This window comes from Fusarium keratoplasticum, chromosome 12 (genome assembly GCF_025433545.1).
Source record: "Fusarium keratoplasticum isolate Fu6.1 chromosome 12, whole genome shotgun sequence".
Lineage (NCBI taxonomy): Eukaryota > Fungi > Ascomycota > Sordariomycetes > Hypocreales > Nectriaceae > Fusarium > Fusarium keratoplasticum.
Window position 1 is genome coordinate 639,103 of NC_070540.1, and position 16,937 is coordinate 656,039.

At 49.1% G+C, this 16,937-nt stretch overlaps 7 protein-coding genes across 7 annotated transcripts; 3 read left to right on the top strand and 4 right to left on the bottom strand.

Annotated features, from left to right (window-relative positions):
• Positions 1-1,742: 1,742 nt before the first annotated feature.
• NCS57_01380600 (uncharacterized protein) lies at positions 1,743-3,542 on the top strand (the record flags this gene model as incomplete). Its single annotated transcript, XM_053063429.1, has 3 exons — positions 1,743-2,115; positions 2,170-2,656; positions 2,720-3,542. 3 exons carry the CDS (start codon positions 1,743-1,745, stop codon positions 3,540-3,542), a joined length of 1,683 nt encoding a protein of 560 aa, XP_052906762.1.
• Positions 3,543-4,477: 935 nt separating this feature from the next.
• On the top strand, positions 4,478-5,782 carry NCS57_01380700 (DOMON domain-containing protein; the record flags this gene model as incomplete). The annotated part of the gene is made up of 3 exons (XM_053063430.1): positions 4,478-4,523; positions 4,592-5,367; positions 5,420-5,782. The coding sequence occupies 3 exons, from the start codon at positions 4,478-4,480 to the stop codon at positions 5,780-5,782; spliced, it is 1,185 nt and encodes a 394-aa protein (XP_052906763.1).
• A 91-nt stretch (positions 5,783-5,873) lies between these two features.
• On the bottom strand, positions 5,874-6,368 carry NCS57_01380800 (uncharacterized protein; the record flags this gene model as incomplete). Its single annotated transcript, XM_053063431.1, has 1 exon — positions 5,874-6,368. The coding sequence occupies one exon, from the start codon at positions 6,366-6,368 to the stop codon at positions 5,874-5,876; it is 495 nt and encodes a 164-aa protein (XP_052906764.1).
• Positions 6,369-7,310: 942 nt separating this feature from the next.
• Positions 7,311-9,644, bottom strand: NCS57_01380900 (uncharacterized protein; the record flags this gene model as incomplete). The annotated part of the gene is made up of 4 exons (XM_053063432.1): positions 7,311-7,849; positions 8,376-8,637; positions 8,699-9,551; positions 9,604-9,644. 4 exons carry the CDS (start codon positions 9,642-9,644, stop codon positions 7,311-7,313), a joined length of 1,695 nt encoding a protein of 564 aa, XP_052906765.1.
• A 1,206-nt stretch (positions 9,645-10,850) lies between these two features.
• Positions 10,851-12,417, bottom strand: NCS57_01381000 (uncharacterized protein; the record flags this gene model as incomplete). Its single annotated transcript, XM_053063433.1, has 4 exons — positions 10,851-11,520; positions 11,570-11,688; positions 11,740-12,005; positions 12,057-12,417. 4 exons carry the CDS (start codon positions 12,415-12,417, stop codon positions 10,851-10,853), a joined length of 1,416 nt encoding a protein of 471 aa, XP_052906766.1.
• A 303-nt stretch (positions 12,418-12,720) lies between these two features.
• NCS57_01381100 (uncharacterized protein) lies at positions 12,721-13,600 on the bottom strand (the record flags this gene model as incomplete). Its single annotated transcript, XM_053063434.1, has 3 exons — positions 12,721-12,957; positions 13,005-13,252; positions 13,306-13,600. The coding sequence occupies 3 exons, from the start codon at positions 13,598-13,600 to the stop codon at positions 12,721-12,723; spliced, it is 780 nt and encodes a 259-aa protein (XP_052906767.1).
• Positions 13,601-14,950: 1,350 nt separating this feature from the next.
• NCS57_01381200 (uncharacterized protein) lies at positions 14,951-16,187 on the top strand (the record flags this gene model as incomplete). Its single annotated transcript, XM_053063435.1, has 2 exons — positions 14,951-16,060; positions 16,116-16,187. 2 exons carry the CDS (start codon positions 14,951-14,953, stop codon positions 16,185-16,187), a joined length of 1,182 nt encoding a protein of 393 aa, XP_052906768.1.
• Between the last annotated feature and the right edge of the window lie 750 nt (positions 16,188-16,937).

Consider the following 16,937-nt stretch of genomic DNA (forward strand, 5'->3'; position numbering starts at 1 on the left):
CTTGGGGGGCAAAGCGGCCACCAGCTGATCGGAGGGCAGATGACGCCAACAAGCGAGGGCTGATCAAGCTTAATTCTTCGGATTTACGGTGCTTAGTTATGGGGCTGTAACCTAGTTGGTAAGATGGGTAAATGTCAGGGTCGGCGCAGGGGGAGGTGAGTCTACGAGTGTGAGTGGTGTTGTATCCCACGTTTTGGTGTTTGAGGCCCTCATTGGCCACGAAAGGCGGAATGGTGAGCGGAATAGAAGAGCAGAAATCCGCGCCCGTTTGGATAAAAGGACACTCGAAATGGATGGAACGAGAAGAGAAGAGGGAACCTGGAGGCCCTGAATGCCCCTGGTAGACAAGCATCGAAGGTGGTAGGTAGGCATGGATATGGAGAGTCCTAGTCTCCCCACACTACCGATTTTCCCACAGGTCTAAGCAGATCGGTCGATCACTGCACTATACACTCTTTCTAGCAGAGGGGCTTTTACGCAAGATCTGTCAAGTATCATCGGCAATGTATTGGCCGTCGATGGTGGGGAAAATGGAGAGACTTGTTCCTGAAGGCGATCTTCCAGAACTACCCCTGGCTTCTGCAGCCACGTAAAGCTTGCATCGATCAGCAAGCCCTGTCAATAAGCCACGAAGGCCAATTGAGATGATAAGAGGTTTCACAAGGCCACTGAGCCAACATTCTACAGATAGGTCTATTTTTAGCTTTCAGATCACGAGTCTGCCCTTCAAGAAGTTGAATATGACAGGCCAGCTCCATTCTTCGACAAACCCCCTGCGATGTAAGACTCTTGTATTGAAAATACCCTCTGATACTGGTGTACAAGACGCAAAAACTATTATTACTGTCCCCCAAGGCTTCTGTGACAGTGTTTAGGTGATCGGGGTTCGATCAACGCCACTTCTCCGGATGTTTACCGGGAGATGTTCTACCCATGTTTAGCACACTGTAGCTAGTTACTCTGCCAGCAGGAAAAAGGGCAGTTAGATTAACGATGACATATTGGCAATCTTATATATCACAATTTTCGTCGCGCTCAAAACCGGATCTCAGGTTTCGTGTCTAAGATTCACCAGCGACTCCGACCTACCCTATGCTCAGGGCGAAGACAATTTGGACGTATGCACACTTCAACTTGATTTATTTAGAGTTTGAGTACTATGAAATAACTAATTTTCTCTGAGGCCCTTCCTACTAGGTTTTTCTTTAAGTGAAATGGAAGAGGGAAAATAGCACTGAGCATTGACGGAAGAGAAGCGTTACGTTTCAACCACCTTCCGAAGGGGACCAACACCCATGTCAGATCTGACACTCCAGCTCCTCCCGTTGAGCCAATGAGAGGGAAATGATGAATGGAGCTGACTTGGCACTAACTTAGAGTAGAAAGACACCACCTTCTATCTTCGGTAATGATCGTCGCTGCGCATCACAACCACTCTTCTTGGCTTCATCAGACAAGAAATGCGGTTCAGAACAGACTGGATGAGAGGCGTCAACTGGAAGCAAATTGATTCAATTACGGGAAACTCTCACGTGAGATGGGCTTAGTTTCTCTCCCGCTCGTGTCACAGCCACACTTTCAGTGGCTCACTAAAAGAACAAGGCTGTGACAGGGATGACATTCACATGGAGATCATCTGCACCTCAGCTGTGTGTGCTAATGAAACTAAAAGGGAACACGTCCACTTCCTCCAGCCTGGCCAATCTTTCCCACCTTCACCATTTCCATGATCTTGCTCACAAATGGCGATGCCTTCGACGCATGTTCGCCCGCTGTTCTTCCTCCAACACCAATCTGCTGCCGGCTCTAAAGACAGTGGCCAGCTCAATGCAGAGGCACGTGCTCACGTCGCACGCCAGGCTGCCCTCAAGGAGGCCAAGAAGCCAAAAACTCTGCAGTTCATAACATGTGGCCCGGGAACAAAGCCTCGCCGAAATCCCTATCGCCTCACTGGCGAGACCGACGACCCTGAGGGGGACAGGGATATTCGGCACTTGAGAGCCAGCCACCGGTGCAAAATCCCGCTCAGTCCAAAAAAGGCCGCGAGCTTCGATCCATTTGACTCTCTTGCTGTTCCAGAACCGGCGAGAGAAGAGCAATTTCTGCTTCACTATGGTGTGTTGTGCCCTGCATCATTCATACGTTTAATATCTCTGACAAATCGCTCAGCCTTCAACAGGACGTTGCCGGCGTTTGGGGAGTCAGAAACTTACAAACGTGATTTTGCTCACTCGTGGATAACAAGAACCATGGAATCTCCCTTGGTTTTCTACGCCCAGATACTTGGATCTTCTACTCATTACTCCATTTCGTCGCCTGGTGCTGATGGACAGAGCCGCATCATAAGAGGGTTGCAACGAAAGATTCAAGCCATTAAAGCTCTGAGAACCAAGATAGAGCAGTACAAGCCAGGTTCTTCTGGAGTTGACCAGGGTCTCCTTCTCGCCATCTTCATTCTCGCGATTCATGGAAACTTTGACCTGACGGATAGACCTGAGCCGCACCCCTTGTCTCCGATGGCTACCTACCGCGACATGAACATCTATGGTAGAATGACATTTGGTGAGGAGCATATCAATGCACTCTATTATCTTGTAGAGCAAAACGGAGGAATCTCATGTGTCGACCCGCATGCTTTTGGATACGTGCTACCTCTGTAAGGCCCCTAGCAACTCTGTTAACCAGCCTATCGGGTTATCCCGCTAACTCCTAGTCACAGGTTTGATATCGTCTACAGTGCCCGGGCGGGGTGTGTGCCCAGATTTTCTTGTCCGCGCCAGCTAGAACCACTGCTCGGTGGCAATTCATGGAAGCCTGATGCACAAGCCAGTAAAATGCTCACAACATATGGTCAGCGTCTACGACTAAATCCCGACGGGGTGATACCCATATATCTGGATCAAAGCCTGGTCAAGGTCTTTCAGGTCATGTCAGAAGTCACTGTTGGCCTCGATCATTACTGCCGTGGTGGAGAGGGGGCACCGGGTTCACTGGATGTGCTGCTTAACAACTGCGACTGGGCAGCCCACACCACCCTATCGTTATCTCCCTACACATCAATGCCCACAGAAGGCGAAGATGGAGAGTCAGGAATCGATGTGTCATGTACGCTTCGCGAGATTTGCCGGCTTTGTGCGCTCCTCCATGTTGACATGGTCCTACTTCCAACGCCACCTCACACAGGCATCAAGCTACGCCACGCAAAGAGTATTTTGCGCTTATTGAAGCTGCTGGATAAACAAGGGCCCATCGAGGATGTCCAAGTCTCAGAGATCTTGACCTGGGCGACAGTCCTGGGTGCAATTGCTACCAGATTCACAGAGCTTGAGGGCCGCTATCGCACCCGCGTTGAGAAGCTCGCGCAGAAAACAGCCTGGGACGTTGTCAAACCTTGTTTCGAACAGCACTTGTGGTTTGCCCCGGTATATGACGGTCCAGCCTGTGGTCTATGGCGCGAGGCAGCGGAAAGGATAAGCCATGGTGATGAGGAACTGACTCTTGGGGATAAGGAAGAAAAAGGTTCTCCGTCAAGTGTTGATTAAGCGCTTGCACTGTGCGAGGCAATGAAGCTATGGAAATTCTTGTAAAATATCGGTCTGCTGATCAGAGAAAACATCTTTGTTCCGTCAAAAGCAGTGCTCAAATGGTCTAGCTACAAATGTTGACGATGGCTCATGTCAGTTCTATAATAACCCCGACCACGTAATCCTTTGACAATAGAGATGATATGATGGTGGGCTCGGCCACGGGTAGAATGAGAGCCGAAGCATGCTAGTGGCCATTGGCTTTGAGACTCGGCACTCGGCAGGGGAAATCGCATGGTGAGTCGAGCGCCACAAAGAAACGACTTGGTGGCTTCGTATCAGCTGAGAGTGCCTCCAGGCGCAGCATAAAGCGCTACGGTAATTCCCGAAGACATCATTATAAGCTTAGCATTGTAACAGCTATACGTGGGCATCTCTCAGGGCAGAAAAACTTGGATGTTGATCAACGCGATATCCTCGGCCATCTTCGTCATGGCATGGAATTACAGATGCTGTCAAAAATGCCAAGACGGGATCTGGACGATCCTCCACACGAAACGACTCGAGTTCGAGACCAATCTGATGGTAGCGCCGCCTGAACCCCGTGTTCCCTCACCATGGCTGCCCACCGGCGTTCTAGACCTCGTCATTAGAATTGCGAGGCCCGTCATTGGGCGGATGTGGCTTTGAGGCTGAGACTTGCCCCTGCCTTGTCCCTTTTTATAGCTCACGTCTTTGTCTGGGTTACGTAGGCTTGCCCTCAGTGACCCGGACTTTGATTGGTTGGCGCTTTGGCTGTTGTTGGGAGAGATTGGATAATTAAGGTGTCCCGAGGTCAAGGCCGTTAGACTTGGAGAAAGGCTCTGACATTCAATTCATTTCTCGTTAGCCATCTTGTTGGTTTAAATTTCTATCCAGTCTTTTCTATCGCTTCACTTAAACCCTTCCCCATCATGAAGTCTCTCATCAGTACAGCCGTTGTTTCTGCGTTGTCACTCTGTAAGTCGAGACCATCCCTCCGTTGGGCCGTGAACATCTACTCACAGATCACCTTTGTTCTTGTACAGTTACCCAAAGAGCATCAGCAACACTCGCAACCTACTGCACCGGTGACTCCAACGACGTGTGCTACAGCTGGGGCGTCCCAGAATCGACAGCCTCTTCAGGCTCTGGCAACATCTTCTTCCGCCTCGAAGCTCCCGCCGATTACCAATGGGTCGCCCTCGGAACTGGGACTGGCATGAGTGGCTCCACAATGTTTGTCATGTACCAAGATGGCTCTGGGAACATCACCCTAAGCACAAGAAAGGGACACGGCCACGAGATGCCTGAGTACAGCACTTTCCAAGGTGTCAAGTTACTTGAGGGAACCGGAGTGTCCAACAAGACAATGATTGCCAATGTACAATGCAATGGCTTTACACACATGGACTTCTCCGGGTCTAACGACTGGATTGGGGCCTGGAAGAAAGGCCAAGCTTTGGACTCTGCTAGTGTTCGCGCCACCATCGAGGAGCACGACGGCACGGATAGATTTTCAGTGGATTTCGCCAAAGCTACTATCACCTCTGATGGGAACCCCTTCACAAAGACATCGAGCAAGACGCCTAGTTCTACCTCTGGCAACGATGCTGTCTCTGGCGGCGGCGGTGGCGAAGACCACAGTGGGACCATTCATGGCATTATCATGTCAATAGTCTTTCTGATTGGATTCCCCATTGGATCTCTGCTGATGCCTCTGATTGGAAAATGGCTTGTCCACGCTGGGTGGCAGATCATGGTCTTTGTAGGCATGTGGGTTGGGTTTGGGATTGGCAAGATTGCAGCCGATAAAAACGGGCAGGTAAGAATATTCCATGCCTCACTCTGGTGTTTCAAGAGCTGACTGTTGCTAGTGGTTGAATGAACCTCATGTCCAACTTGGTCTGGCCGTCTGTATCTTGATGATCCTGCAGCCTGTGCTAGGTTGGTTGCACCACCGCAACTACGTCAAGTATCAGAGGCGAACACCTGTTAGTCATGGGCATCTTTGGTACGGGAGGGCCTTGATGACTGTTGGCATCATTAACGGCGGTATTGGATTGCAACTGGCTTCAGCCTCTACAGGCCTGATAGCAGCATATTCTGTGGTAGGCATCATCATGTTCTCATTGTATGTCGTGGGCGCTGTTCGTAAAGAGATAGCGCTGCGCAAAAAGAGCAAGGGGATGGAGCAACTGGGGACCAGCTCCAACAGTGCCCTGGAGCTGGTGCCATAAAATTTCACTTTGGGTTAAGCATGTTGAAAATCGAAATCATTCCTACCAATGACTCTCTTCGAGCCCAATGTACAAGCCGTGGTTCACCTCCCTAACGAATCTTGCGCTGGTTCTCCAGAGGGTATTGCGCCACCATGGAAACAGGGACAGTGACTCTCCCACGAGGTGCAATCTTCATGCCATGCTCATCTCTCATCATCGCCCATGTAATCCCCCTTCCCCCCTCAGCGTTGATCTCATAAACCTCCTTGATGCGGTATGCGTAGTCGTAGCCTTCGTAGCCCGGATGGTTCTCGTTGTACTCCTTGTTCCCCAGACCATCTTCGGGAAGCGGCTCATTACCTGGGTTTCTGGTCACGGACTCATCGACGGGGCAGATGTGGGTGATAGCAGAATGCGGTGCAGTGCGGTAGAACCAGATTCTCTTGATGCTTGCCATGTTGTACTTTCGAAACTCGTACGTCTTGCTGCCATCGATGATCTGCTGCATGTAGGGATCATTCATGGCGAGGATCATGTCGGAGTGGGAAGGTTTGGGAGGAGGTGATGAAGGAGGCGACTTGCTGTTTCTGCCTTTTCCAGTCATGGTGATTTTCGAAGAGGCTTAAGAGATTTCAAGGAGCCGTGATGTGATGGTTGGATGCTGTGAGCGGGCTGTTGAAGAAGGAAGAGAAAGTGAGAGCAGTGAAATGGCAGTGTTAGGTAGAAAAGAAGGCTTGGATCAGATGGGCAATGTTTTGAAATCTTGGGCCAGCCAATCCGTTGCAACAGTGATTCACCGTCGCTTCACAAACTTTCGGCGGCACATGATTGCAAAGTTTGATGTTACCAAGGGACCAGGCAACAACACTTTACTATTGTACATCAAGTCACAACTTCCCTGCCTTGCCATTGTACCATAGGTCAGGAAAAGTATCCTTAATATTACGTACAAATGTTGCCATCGGCCCAGCTCCACTCTGGTGAGACCTTCTCGCAGGTCTTTGGCATTGTCGATATGCAAGCACATGATGGTCTATGCCCAAGGTGTGAGCCTCAGTACTTCTCTAATTTAAGTTCCGTGTTGTAGAACCTTTGCATTTCATTTCTTCTCGTAACTAATTGAAGTGATAAAGTTATTTTGTAGATGTTGTGGGATGGATCTGTGCTAGGGTGAACCTTTACCAACATTGAGTCGGTGGTTCTATACGTCTTTGTCTTTTATCTCCCCTGATGATGAGCTATGCCGAAACATGGCTCTCCTTTTCTTTCTGGCAAGTATTGTTTCATGTTCCACCAGGCCATTGTCAAGGTCGAGTTTGTTAAGTCATTGAGACGGGGTATTTCATTCTCAGCTCATGTCCTAAAGGAAACATCCTATACTTCTACTCTAATTCAGTAAGAATACCCGAATAGATTTATTCGCCTATCTTAGATTAAGTACAGTCTTAGCGCCTATACTTTTCTCTCAAGTCCTATTGTCCAGGGCTCAACACCCTCCTTCACCCTCAAAATCTCATCTTCACTCAACTAAAGAAGTTCAAGGCCCTCAGAAATTAAGCTTTGGGAAAATGAGGTTCTTGGACGTCCACTTATCCTGGGTGACATGCTTGAAGGGCTCCTCCTCAGTCTTCTCCGGCTTGTTCCTGGCCTCCTGTGCCTGTTCCTTGTAAACAGCTGCGACCTTCTTCCATCTTTCCTGGATCAGGTCACGAACAGCAGCAGCCCGATCCCTGTCTAGTCCACGGAGAGCCTCAGTGACACCCTTAATTGCTTCTGGGTCATCCTCCATGAGATGGCGCCCTTCAGAGTTGACCCAGATCAGAAAGTCTGGGTTCATGCACTCTCGAGGCAGTGTGCCGCATTCGGCGTCATAGGGGTCGACATAAACCCAATCTACGGTGTTGTCGTCGGCGCACTCGCCTTCATCACCATCCTTAGTGGTTGGTGGGCTTTTGGTGCCATTGACCTCCGGCGTGACGGTTTCTGGGTGCTCCAATAGCCAAGTAAGCCAGGGAATCCAGGCAGCCGCGCGCTCGTTGGTCTCAATTCTGGTCTGCTTTGCCATTTTGCGTTTCTTAGAAAGGGCTATGATTGTGGAGATGGTCAGCTGTTATAAGCGGCGAGTGCCCAATGATCAAGTTTGCTACGAGAACAGGAGTCGATTTATAGATTTTCTTGTCATCATGAGACATGGGCCTGAAAAAGCCGATGTATATCCCGTTCAGGACCTTTGTCTATCTATCCGGGCCATCTCCTTTCTGGGCCGCTCTATTGTTCGATGTGTTCGCGCCTCGGGCGACTGAACAAAACGGAACCACAGAACACTTGGCCTTGATCAACGAACAATACAAACACTGATACAAACACACCAGCTTTCATTTGGCTTTTTCCTCTCATCACATATGCTAGCACCACTTTTGTAATTCAAGTAGCTCCAATAGGACAGAATATCACTCTAGTCTCTAATTAAGATCCTTGGTCACCATTCGAAGCCATTCACTCCCTGGACCATTCGTAGCAATCGCATCTTCACAGAAACTCCGAACCTCCCGATACATGACTTGGCGCTCTCCATCTCCTTTTTTCGTCAGTGCCTTAGGTTTCTTGTTACCTTTTCTTAGCTTGCCAAACGCTGAGGCGACATCCCATAATCGATACTTGAGAGATATGCGCTTGAGCTTGTAGTGATCTTCCCAAATAAACTTTCCCTCGACATTGCCAAAATCCCGAGATAAAAAGCCTTTCAGGATCTCAGTAACAACTATGAGCCCTGAATCGGGACCCCGTGTAGATGCATGAGGCTGGTTTGGCTGAGGGCAGCAGAGGATGGACACGAGGGCTTTGCCGCGGCTGAGTGCCTGTCCAATTTCTTCCTATTGACAAGAGTTAGTGGGTTTATCAGGCTTGAATTATAGCTTAATAGAGGGCTCGTACTATTTCCGCTTCAGCCGGGGCAAACTCAAAATTCCTCAATTTGGGTAGATTGTTGATCAGGGTTGTCACCGTCGCTGCTGATAGCCGTGGAATGGCATTTGTACCAACATCTTCGGTGCAGTTTATGCTCAAGCTTTCCAAGTTACCGTGGGAAATAATGGCTCGCCACAAAGCGTCAACTAGAAGAGTACCATCATCAATGGTCACCGGGTATGGGTTTTGTTCCTTGAGCTCCAGAGAGGTCAAAGAGTCAAACGACGCAATGAACCGGATCTTTACTTTAAATTCCATATCAGCACCGAAGTCTCCAAGATGGTGTAATGCACGTTCACTTGACATGACCAAGGACAGTTTGCGTAGATTTTTTGCCGTGCCTGGCTTAGCAGCCAACCTTCTGAGGAACGGAAAGAGGCGAAGGGCGCCAGTTGCTACTATTCCAATCGTCAGGTCGTCCAATTTCATAAAGTCGATGATGTTTGCCATTGAATCAATCAGACTCTGGTTAAAACGAAGGCCAATGAGAGAGAGAGACTTTAGGGCGCTGAGATAGACACTCTCCTGGTCAATCCAGTCAGCTTTGGAGACCATTTCCTCCCACCCAAGCAGAAAATTGCCCAGCTGCAACGAACTCGTCTCTAAGAAAAGGCTGCGAATTGTCGATGCCGAGTTGAAGAGTATTGACAAAACCACGTCGTCATGCGCAAGAGCTTCGCCCAAAGTATGGTCGACAACCTTCAGATGTTGCAGATTTGCGATATCTCTCAGAGGATACATGCTAAGGAGCGATTGGTGGCATAAGAACATGCTCAAGGCTTTCAGGTTTTGCATTGACGCAATGTGATCTCCCATTGATCTATCAATGTTGTCAGTTTCTGCCACGGATGCGAAGGAGAGGTTGCACTGACGGTGTGAGAGAGCCTACATCGACGATTTCGGCATTCTGCATATTTTTAAAGGCTTCATCAAGGTACCTACTGGCAATATGTATATGCGACCGTCTTTGGGGGAGAATTCCAAAAGTCAACTGGCGAACACGAGATGCACAATCTGGTATTTCATCCTCATCTACGCCACGCGGGAACCGGTTCTGTTGGCCCTTGTGTTGGCAATCTCTCAACAGTTGCCTTTTCTGAGAAATGCTGAGATGTGACTCAATGGCATGTATCAACCTCTCTACATGGCCACGAGAGTCAACTGAGAGGTGCAGGTATTTCTGAATGCGTGGTTTTGTGACTTGATGATATCGTTTGCAGGTCAGACCAAGCCTTCGCAGGGTCAATGGCTCCTGAATCTATGAATGCATCAGCCCTATTCCAGCACACTTTGTTGTGACCCCTCACGTTTTCGAGGACCAAGTCCAATATTTCTTGTGGCAGAGACACGAGGTTGGTCCTAGAACGGCCAAGCTCCGATGCTCCCTCTTTGACCATGTCGCTTGATTGCGGGTTTGGGCCTGAGATCTTCTGCCTTTGACCGCGAACATGATCAACGGTTTCATGTTGCCGTGCCTCTGTCATTTCCTTTGCTCTCTCTGTCGCCAAGTTTCGACATTTTGAACTTCTCTTCGCGGGCATGTCGTTAGTAAAGCGTAGACTAAGTCAGTTTGAATGGCAGTGACACAATCAAATTAGAAGTTGGCCAAAATGTGTCGGCATGGGAGACGCTGCTTATTTCACCTGATGGTGTGCTGCTGCCTGACAGCCGAGAACCGTAAGACGGCCAGAATTGGGCCGGTCAATGACGAAGAGTCGCTTGGCACGGGAGATGTGCCTGTTCAGTTCAATGTCATGATCCAGACGATCTTCTGGCTCAGTTAACCCATCGAGGGCCGGGCTCCAACTATAATAAAGAACACATTTTCAACACATCATAGCATCATTTCCCAATGCTAACACAGTGGCCTTTTTTTAACCTTCTGTTGCCTGCAGTCAAAGAGTCATACCTAGCTGCATCACATGATCCAGACTAAGTTACAAAGTCGTGCTACAACCATCGTGAAGCAGTTCTAGAAATTATAGATCAAGTAGTCGAGCTTGATATGAGGCTTGTTTTCTAAATACCTCACACGCAAGGCTTGGACTCTAGTTAGACGAAATCCTACGGATGCATCAAAGTAATGCAACCATCTCAAAACAATGCTCAACCGAAAAGCCTATATCTGTTCCAACTCTGCGCGCAGCTGGTCTAATGTACGAGCCCACAGACCGTCGGACCAAGCGATCCGAGCCACAGTCCCAAGAACGCCATCCCAACTGAGCCTTCTGACAAACATCGTGCTATTGATCTGACCCAAAACCCACTCTTGATTTTGGCCCGTCTCGGCCAACGCATCGATAACCAATACCCAGAGCTCCAAGTCCTCCAAACCTGTCCAATCGAGTCTGTGCGATCTGAGCAACATTGGGAGCCGTCCTCGATGATAGGAGACGATGGTGTTTCCACTCTTGTTCCCAGCAAACCTCGTGGAGGGGCCCGATAGAAACAAGAGCGAAGCCAGGCGCAGCACCTCATAGAGAGCTATACCATCATCGCGGATGTCCGAAATATCATGTCGAGGCAATTTCAGCACCGTGGACACAGCATACTGCAGTTTCTGTTGTGAGATTGTGTCATTGGTCCATTGCGATTTCTCGCGGGCTGCTGTTGCAAACTCGGACATGGACTCGAGTAGGGTGCACAGATTCAAGTGATCTGGCAGTCGCTTCTGCAGTGTGCCGGTAACAATGCCAAGATCACGCGATGCCCGTCTCTGTGGTAATGGCTCTTCAAGGGCTTCAAAAAATGAAGGTGAATCGAGCATCATTGAGCCAGTTAAGCTTGTCCTGCAGGAGTTTAACCTGGGTTATAAGAATCAGCGCAGGGATATCTTACCAGGTAAGTGTCGTCTGTAGATAACGAGAACTGATCTTGTTGAATCCGCCACGAAGCTCAACTACTTTCCTCAGCCCCTTCATGTGGATTACCCATCGATCGAGGTTGAAGATACATATCTGTGGGTAAATTTAGTGAAGCTGAAATGATGGGGAACCGTGGAATCTCACATCATAACATGCCAGGGTGATGACGACGCCGATAAGAGCATCACAAACCTGATTGCCAATGCTGGTTAGCCGCTGGTTGATAAGACCAACTGACTTGTTGTAGTGGCCTAAGGAGCTGTTGCTCTCCTCCGGTAGATGCTTTCTACGCTCCTGAGCAAAGACCAATGTCAGCGCAAGAGTAATATGCATTGCGCTGTCTTCCATCATTGCTAGAGTAAAGGACAGCTCTCGCATCATTGAGCAAACAGGAGAGTCCCATTCGCGTACTATTTGTAGTCAGTACACACACGGAACCTGAGGAATGCTGCTGGCCTTACAAAAGGCGATGATCTTGTAAGCACGGCTCGAAAAATGCCGATAGTTGAGGTCTTGGTCCGCGCTCATTGGTGAAGGAATACTTTGCATATACAGCCTAGAAGCGTACTCGATGTTATCGTCTGCTTGCCAGGGTGCAACCGCAGTAGACAATGGCGTTTCCACTGATTTCACAGCAAGCTCTATTTGCCCATTCTTTTGTTTCCTTCGTCTCGCCAGGCCTATCGGTTTCATGACATGGCGGTTGATCTTTCTTTGAGTGTTTCGGTCTTTGATCTGGTCTGGGCGTGTGATGCTGACAAACATCAAGTCGGCCGTGGGCTTGGAGGCTTCATGCCCTCGAACCGATCGTGATGATATCATGCTTGAGATAGGACTGAGCAATATCCCCAAGGAGATTGATTGAACTGGTTGAAATGCCCGACTAGTGTTTCTTATAGGAAGACGGTGCTGACGGGTGCCAGGGATGCCCATTTGTAAGCATCATCTTGGTGGGCCCACCTTCATGAAGCTGGTTGTAAGTACCAGCACAGGTAAGAAGTGCAACCTTGCTTCAAATGAGGTGAGATGCGACCGGCAGTTAAATTCTTGTCTATCTAAATAAAAGTTCAACTAGAGCCTTATGCTATGAATGCATGGTTGTCCAGACCATAGGTGGTATTAACCCTAGTTGCTCACTCCACCGCTGACAGAAATGTACTGTCCAGTAATCCATCGAGACTTCTCGGACACAAGGAGTAGAACAGCATCACCAATATCCTCAATGGTGCCGACTCTCTTAGCAGCCCTAGTGTTGTTGACGTGCTCCCGGTGCAGCTCTTCCTGGAGCTCCGGTAGGACAATGTCTGTGACAACGGGGCCAGGGGCGACAGAGTTGACAGTGATACCATGGCTGCGACCCCACTACATCTCGTCAGCTCACTCCGTTTATTACTCGTAGACTTTCTTACCTCCTTGGCCCACGACCAGGTAAGGCTATCAAGGGCAGCCTTGGAAGCTCCATAGATGGGAATATCGGCTTGTCCAAGCTTGGAGGCGGTGGACGTGATGTTGATGACTCGGCCACCGGGGGGCATGTGAGGCACGGCAGCCTGAGCAACAAAGATGGGGCCCTTGACATTGACATCAAAGGTTCTAGCAATGTCTTCGGCCGTCATGTCGAGACTGCTACTAGCAGTTCCCCAACCCGCATTGTTGACTAGTAGGACGTCAGCCATATTCATTTTCCACAATTTCGCGAAAGAGGCATACCCAGAATGTCAATGCGGTCAGTTTCGAAAGCCTTGAGGGTCTCTTGAACGAGAAACTTGGCACCCTCAGGTGTATCGACAGTGGTCTTCACAACAGCAGCTCGGCCTCCAATGCTCCTGAGCTTGTCAGCCAGAGCGTTAGCTCGCTCAGTGACTGAGTCGGAGACGTAGTTGATGGTGACAGCCGCTCCGTTTCGGGCTAGGGCGAGAGCGATTCCGGCGCCGATTCCATTTTCACGGCCGGAGCCAGTGACGATGGCAACCTTGCCAGCGAGGGAGAGAGTGTCGGCAGCCATCATAAATGAGGTGTTTGGAATTGTGCTAAAATGTGATTAAGTAGTGGCTGGTGTTGATTGCTGGTGCTTGTGAATATTACTTACACCCAGTTGATCCAGGCCTTTTATCCATCTCAAGAAGACATGCTATGGTAATCCGTCTTTGCAATTGAAGACCTACCTGTTACCACATTAGGAAATAGGTGTTTCTTAAAGATTGCATCATCGCGATATGTTCCTTGAGCCTCATCAAGCCCCAGGTCTATATTTCATTGCTTTCTAATGTCTTGACGCCTTGGCCATGTCCTACAATGCAGGGTAGGCCACTTCGTCATGTTGAACTATACCCGAAATGGAAACAGGTGATCCTGGCCGTGCAGGACGCCACTTGATCTTCCAGGGGCTAAGACTCTCAGCATGGCTGACAAATGATGAAGAGGGCAGTTCATTGTAATCCAGCTATCCGTTCGTGAAGAATCGAATCGAGTGACCTCTACCCCTTCACCGCTTTAGCTGCTCTTCGGCCTAGTCACCGAGGTTTGGCTCGTCTTTGTGTCCTGTTCAATCACCACCATCCAGCTATTCTGTGCTACGTCACTTATTGTCAAGCAATCACGTGATAGGTCTGGTGGTCTAGTGGTATGATTCTCGCTTAGGGCAAACCCGAAAGCAAGCTTGCGAGAGGTCCCGGGTTCAATCCCCGGCCAGACCCTTTCTTTTGCCGTTCATGGCGATAGAGAAGTATTTCTTTTTTGACCTGGTGCAGGATTTACGCGTAGCAACTGCGAGTTGGAATCTCCAAATGATGAAATACCGGTCTTTTAATGTGTGGAGCTCAAGTTTTCTCGGTTCGTAGTCATATTCTCGGATGGTCGCTTTGTTCTTTGTAGCAATCAGCCTGCTCGCTGTGCCATTGTAACACGACGTTTCTGTCAACTAGGGCTGTCTTGCTGCCATGCGATAACTGAAGCCTCTGTGTTGATGTAGTCAAGATTATCTATTCACTTTGGAAAACACCTTGTCATGGCTTTTGTGGCCAAATCGGGAGGATAACTGCTCTGGCCGTTGCGAGTTTGCGCTCAATGGCCTCCAACAAGGGCTGGCCTTGAACAATGGCTTTCAACATCAAAGGTTTATCCCTTTAGCCCTTTTTTCTCCCCCAACAAAGCTTTGTGTCTAGTACCCAGTCACCTAGCCCATCTGTACTGTTCTTGTACGGGCTTTGTACTAGAAATATACTTATTACTCTTAGTTGACTCAGTTCATCCGTCTTCGGTATAAACCCATATTTAACTCCTCGAGTAACATTGTCTTCGTCTTTACTCAGCCAAGAGACTGCAATAACTATCCTACTACGCCTTGCTTCTCATCATGACCGAGCGACGCCCTCCCACGCCCGCTACAGGCGACGACTCCTTGTCCATGGGCCCCCCCAAAAAGTTCCTGGAGGCCGAGGAATGCGCTCTCATGTATTTTGATGCCCAGACGTATCCTGGAGGAGAACTGCTTCCGCATACTTTGTGGTTTCACGAGAGCTGGACTGGTTTTGATGCCCCAATGAATATTCTATTTGGCGAGATGGATGACAAGCCGATGGTGTTCATCCTCCCCCATACCCTTGAGGGGATACCAAAAAGGGAGATTATTTTTGAGGGCATCATGAGGTTTCACGGTCCTAAACCGAAAAGATCTGAACACGGACCATCTAGTCCCAACTCCCAGGCAGACAACCAGGACGCAGATGCTGGTCGCCGATCAACCTTTCGAGACTCCGCTGACAGGGCCCGCGGAATGTTCAGTGGTATCCGCCTTCCCACTTTCCGGTTCCCTTCCGCCCAGTGGTGGTATAATAAGCTCAAACTGTTGGTGAAAGCTCTTCTCATCCTCACCGTCATTTTTGCCGTCATTTTTGCCGGTTTTAAGCTTGTTCACCATGGTCCACAGCTGCGAGAGATGATCGTATCCAAGTTTGAGTCGATCAGCCAAGGACGTAGTCACACCGATCATTTCAACGCTGATAGGGACCATTTCAATATGGGAAGAGACAATTACAACACCGACAAGGACCCATTCAACGCCGATAAGGAGCAAGTCAAAGCTGACACGCACAATTCTAAGGCTGATCAGGACCGCTCCAAGGCCACCAAGGCCACCAAGGCTACGAAGGACCGTTCTAAGGCTGCCAAGGACCAATTCGAAACCAATAGGGACAATATCAAGACGGATAAGGGTCAGTTTAAGTTTGAAAAAAACGCTGACGGCAACCATATCAGCGGCTCCTGGACCAAGCCAGACGATACGCGTATTACCTTTGAGGCTTCAAAAACGTCTGGGAACCACGTCACTGAAATCAAGTTTGTCCAATCGGAAGAGCAGTTTATCAAGGATGAAAATGACAAGGTGCTCTTTTCCTTGAACAGGATTACTCGGTTCTTCGTGACGCTCATTGGTGGTGATGAGCATGACGAGAAACTGGACAAGGTGAGTGAATTCACTAAACGTACTTGTAGAGAATGATGCTAACTTTTGAACCTAGATCATGGATGGAATCGGAACTGTGTCTTCAAAAGGGAATAAGAAGGTCAAGTCACGATGGTGGTGGTGGTAGGCCTGAAGATCAGTGACATAGTAATGATTAATGCGCTGGGTCTGGGATCATGCATATATTGAGTACTGTTTTTGGATTGGAATTCGGGCGTTTATTTTGGGCTAAAAGCTTTGTATTTGCGGACTTGTTCTGTATATTTTAGACCCCCTGTTCCTAGACGTGAGTGGACATATCTCTGACCGAAGATTGCCTTTCATACAAGATTGGCGCTCAAAATGGTATTCATTATCATCTCTTTGTCGTTAACAGTCTATTTGAAGCCGATTTTTGTAGAGTTACACGAGTTGAAACTGTATCACTGTCCCCTTGAGTGAGTTTGTCCAACGCTGAGGGTCATCAATAGGTGAGCTCCGTACCCGCGAACTCGGGCGGGAGGTGGCCAGGTATGCAAGTCTCTGAAATGCCTTGGAATCAGGATCCTGTCCTAGAACTAGAGCCCCGTTTCCCAGCCGCATGATCCAAGCCGTTGCCGTGAAAGACGCCGGGTCTGTCATGTACTCAAGGACGTCCTCATCATGCGCTCTGAGAGCATTACCATCTTCAATTGATAGCGAATAATGACAACGAGATCGTGAGAGGTGTTTGATTCTTCACCATCATCACCTCCCGTAATTGCAACCACGTATTTCAATCGCTCAGGGCTTGAGCGATCGCCATGGGTTAGGGTGGCCTTGAACAACGGCGCCTTGATAGACATGTGCCCACCCTTGACCCGACCGAATGGTGCGCTCTTTGAAGTTTCGCAGTGGA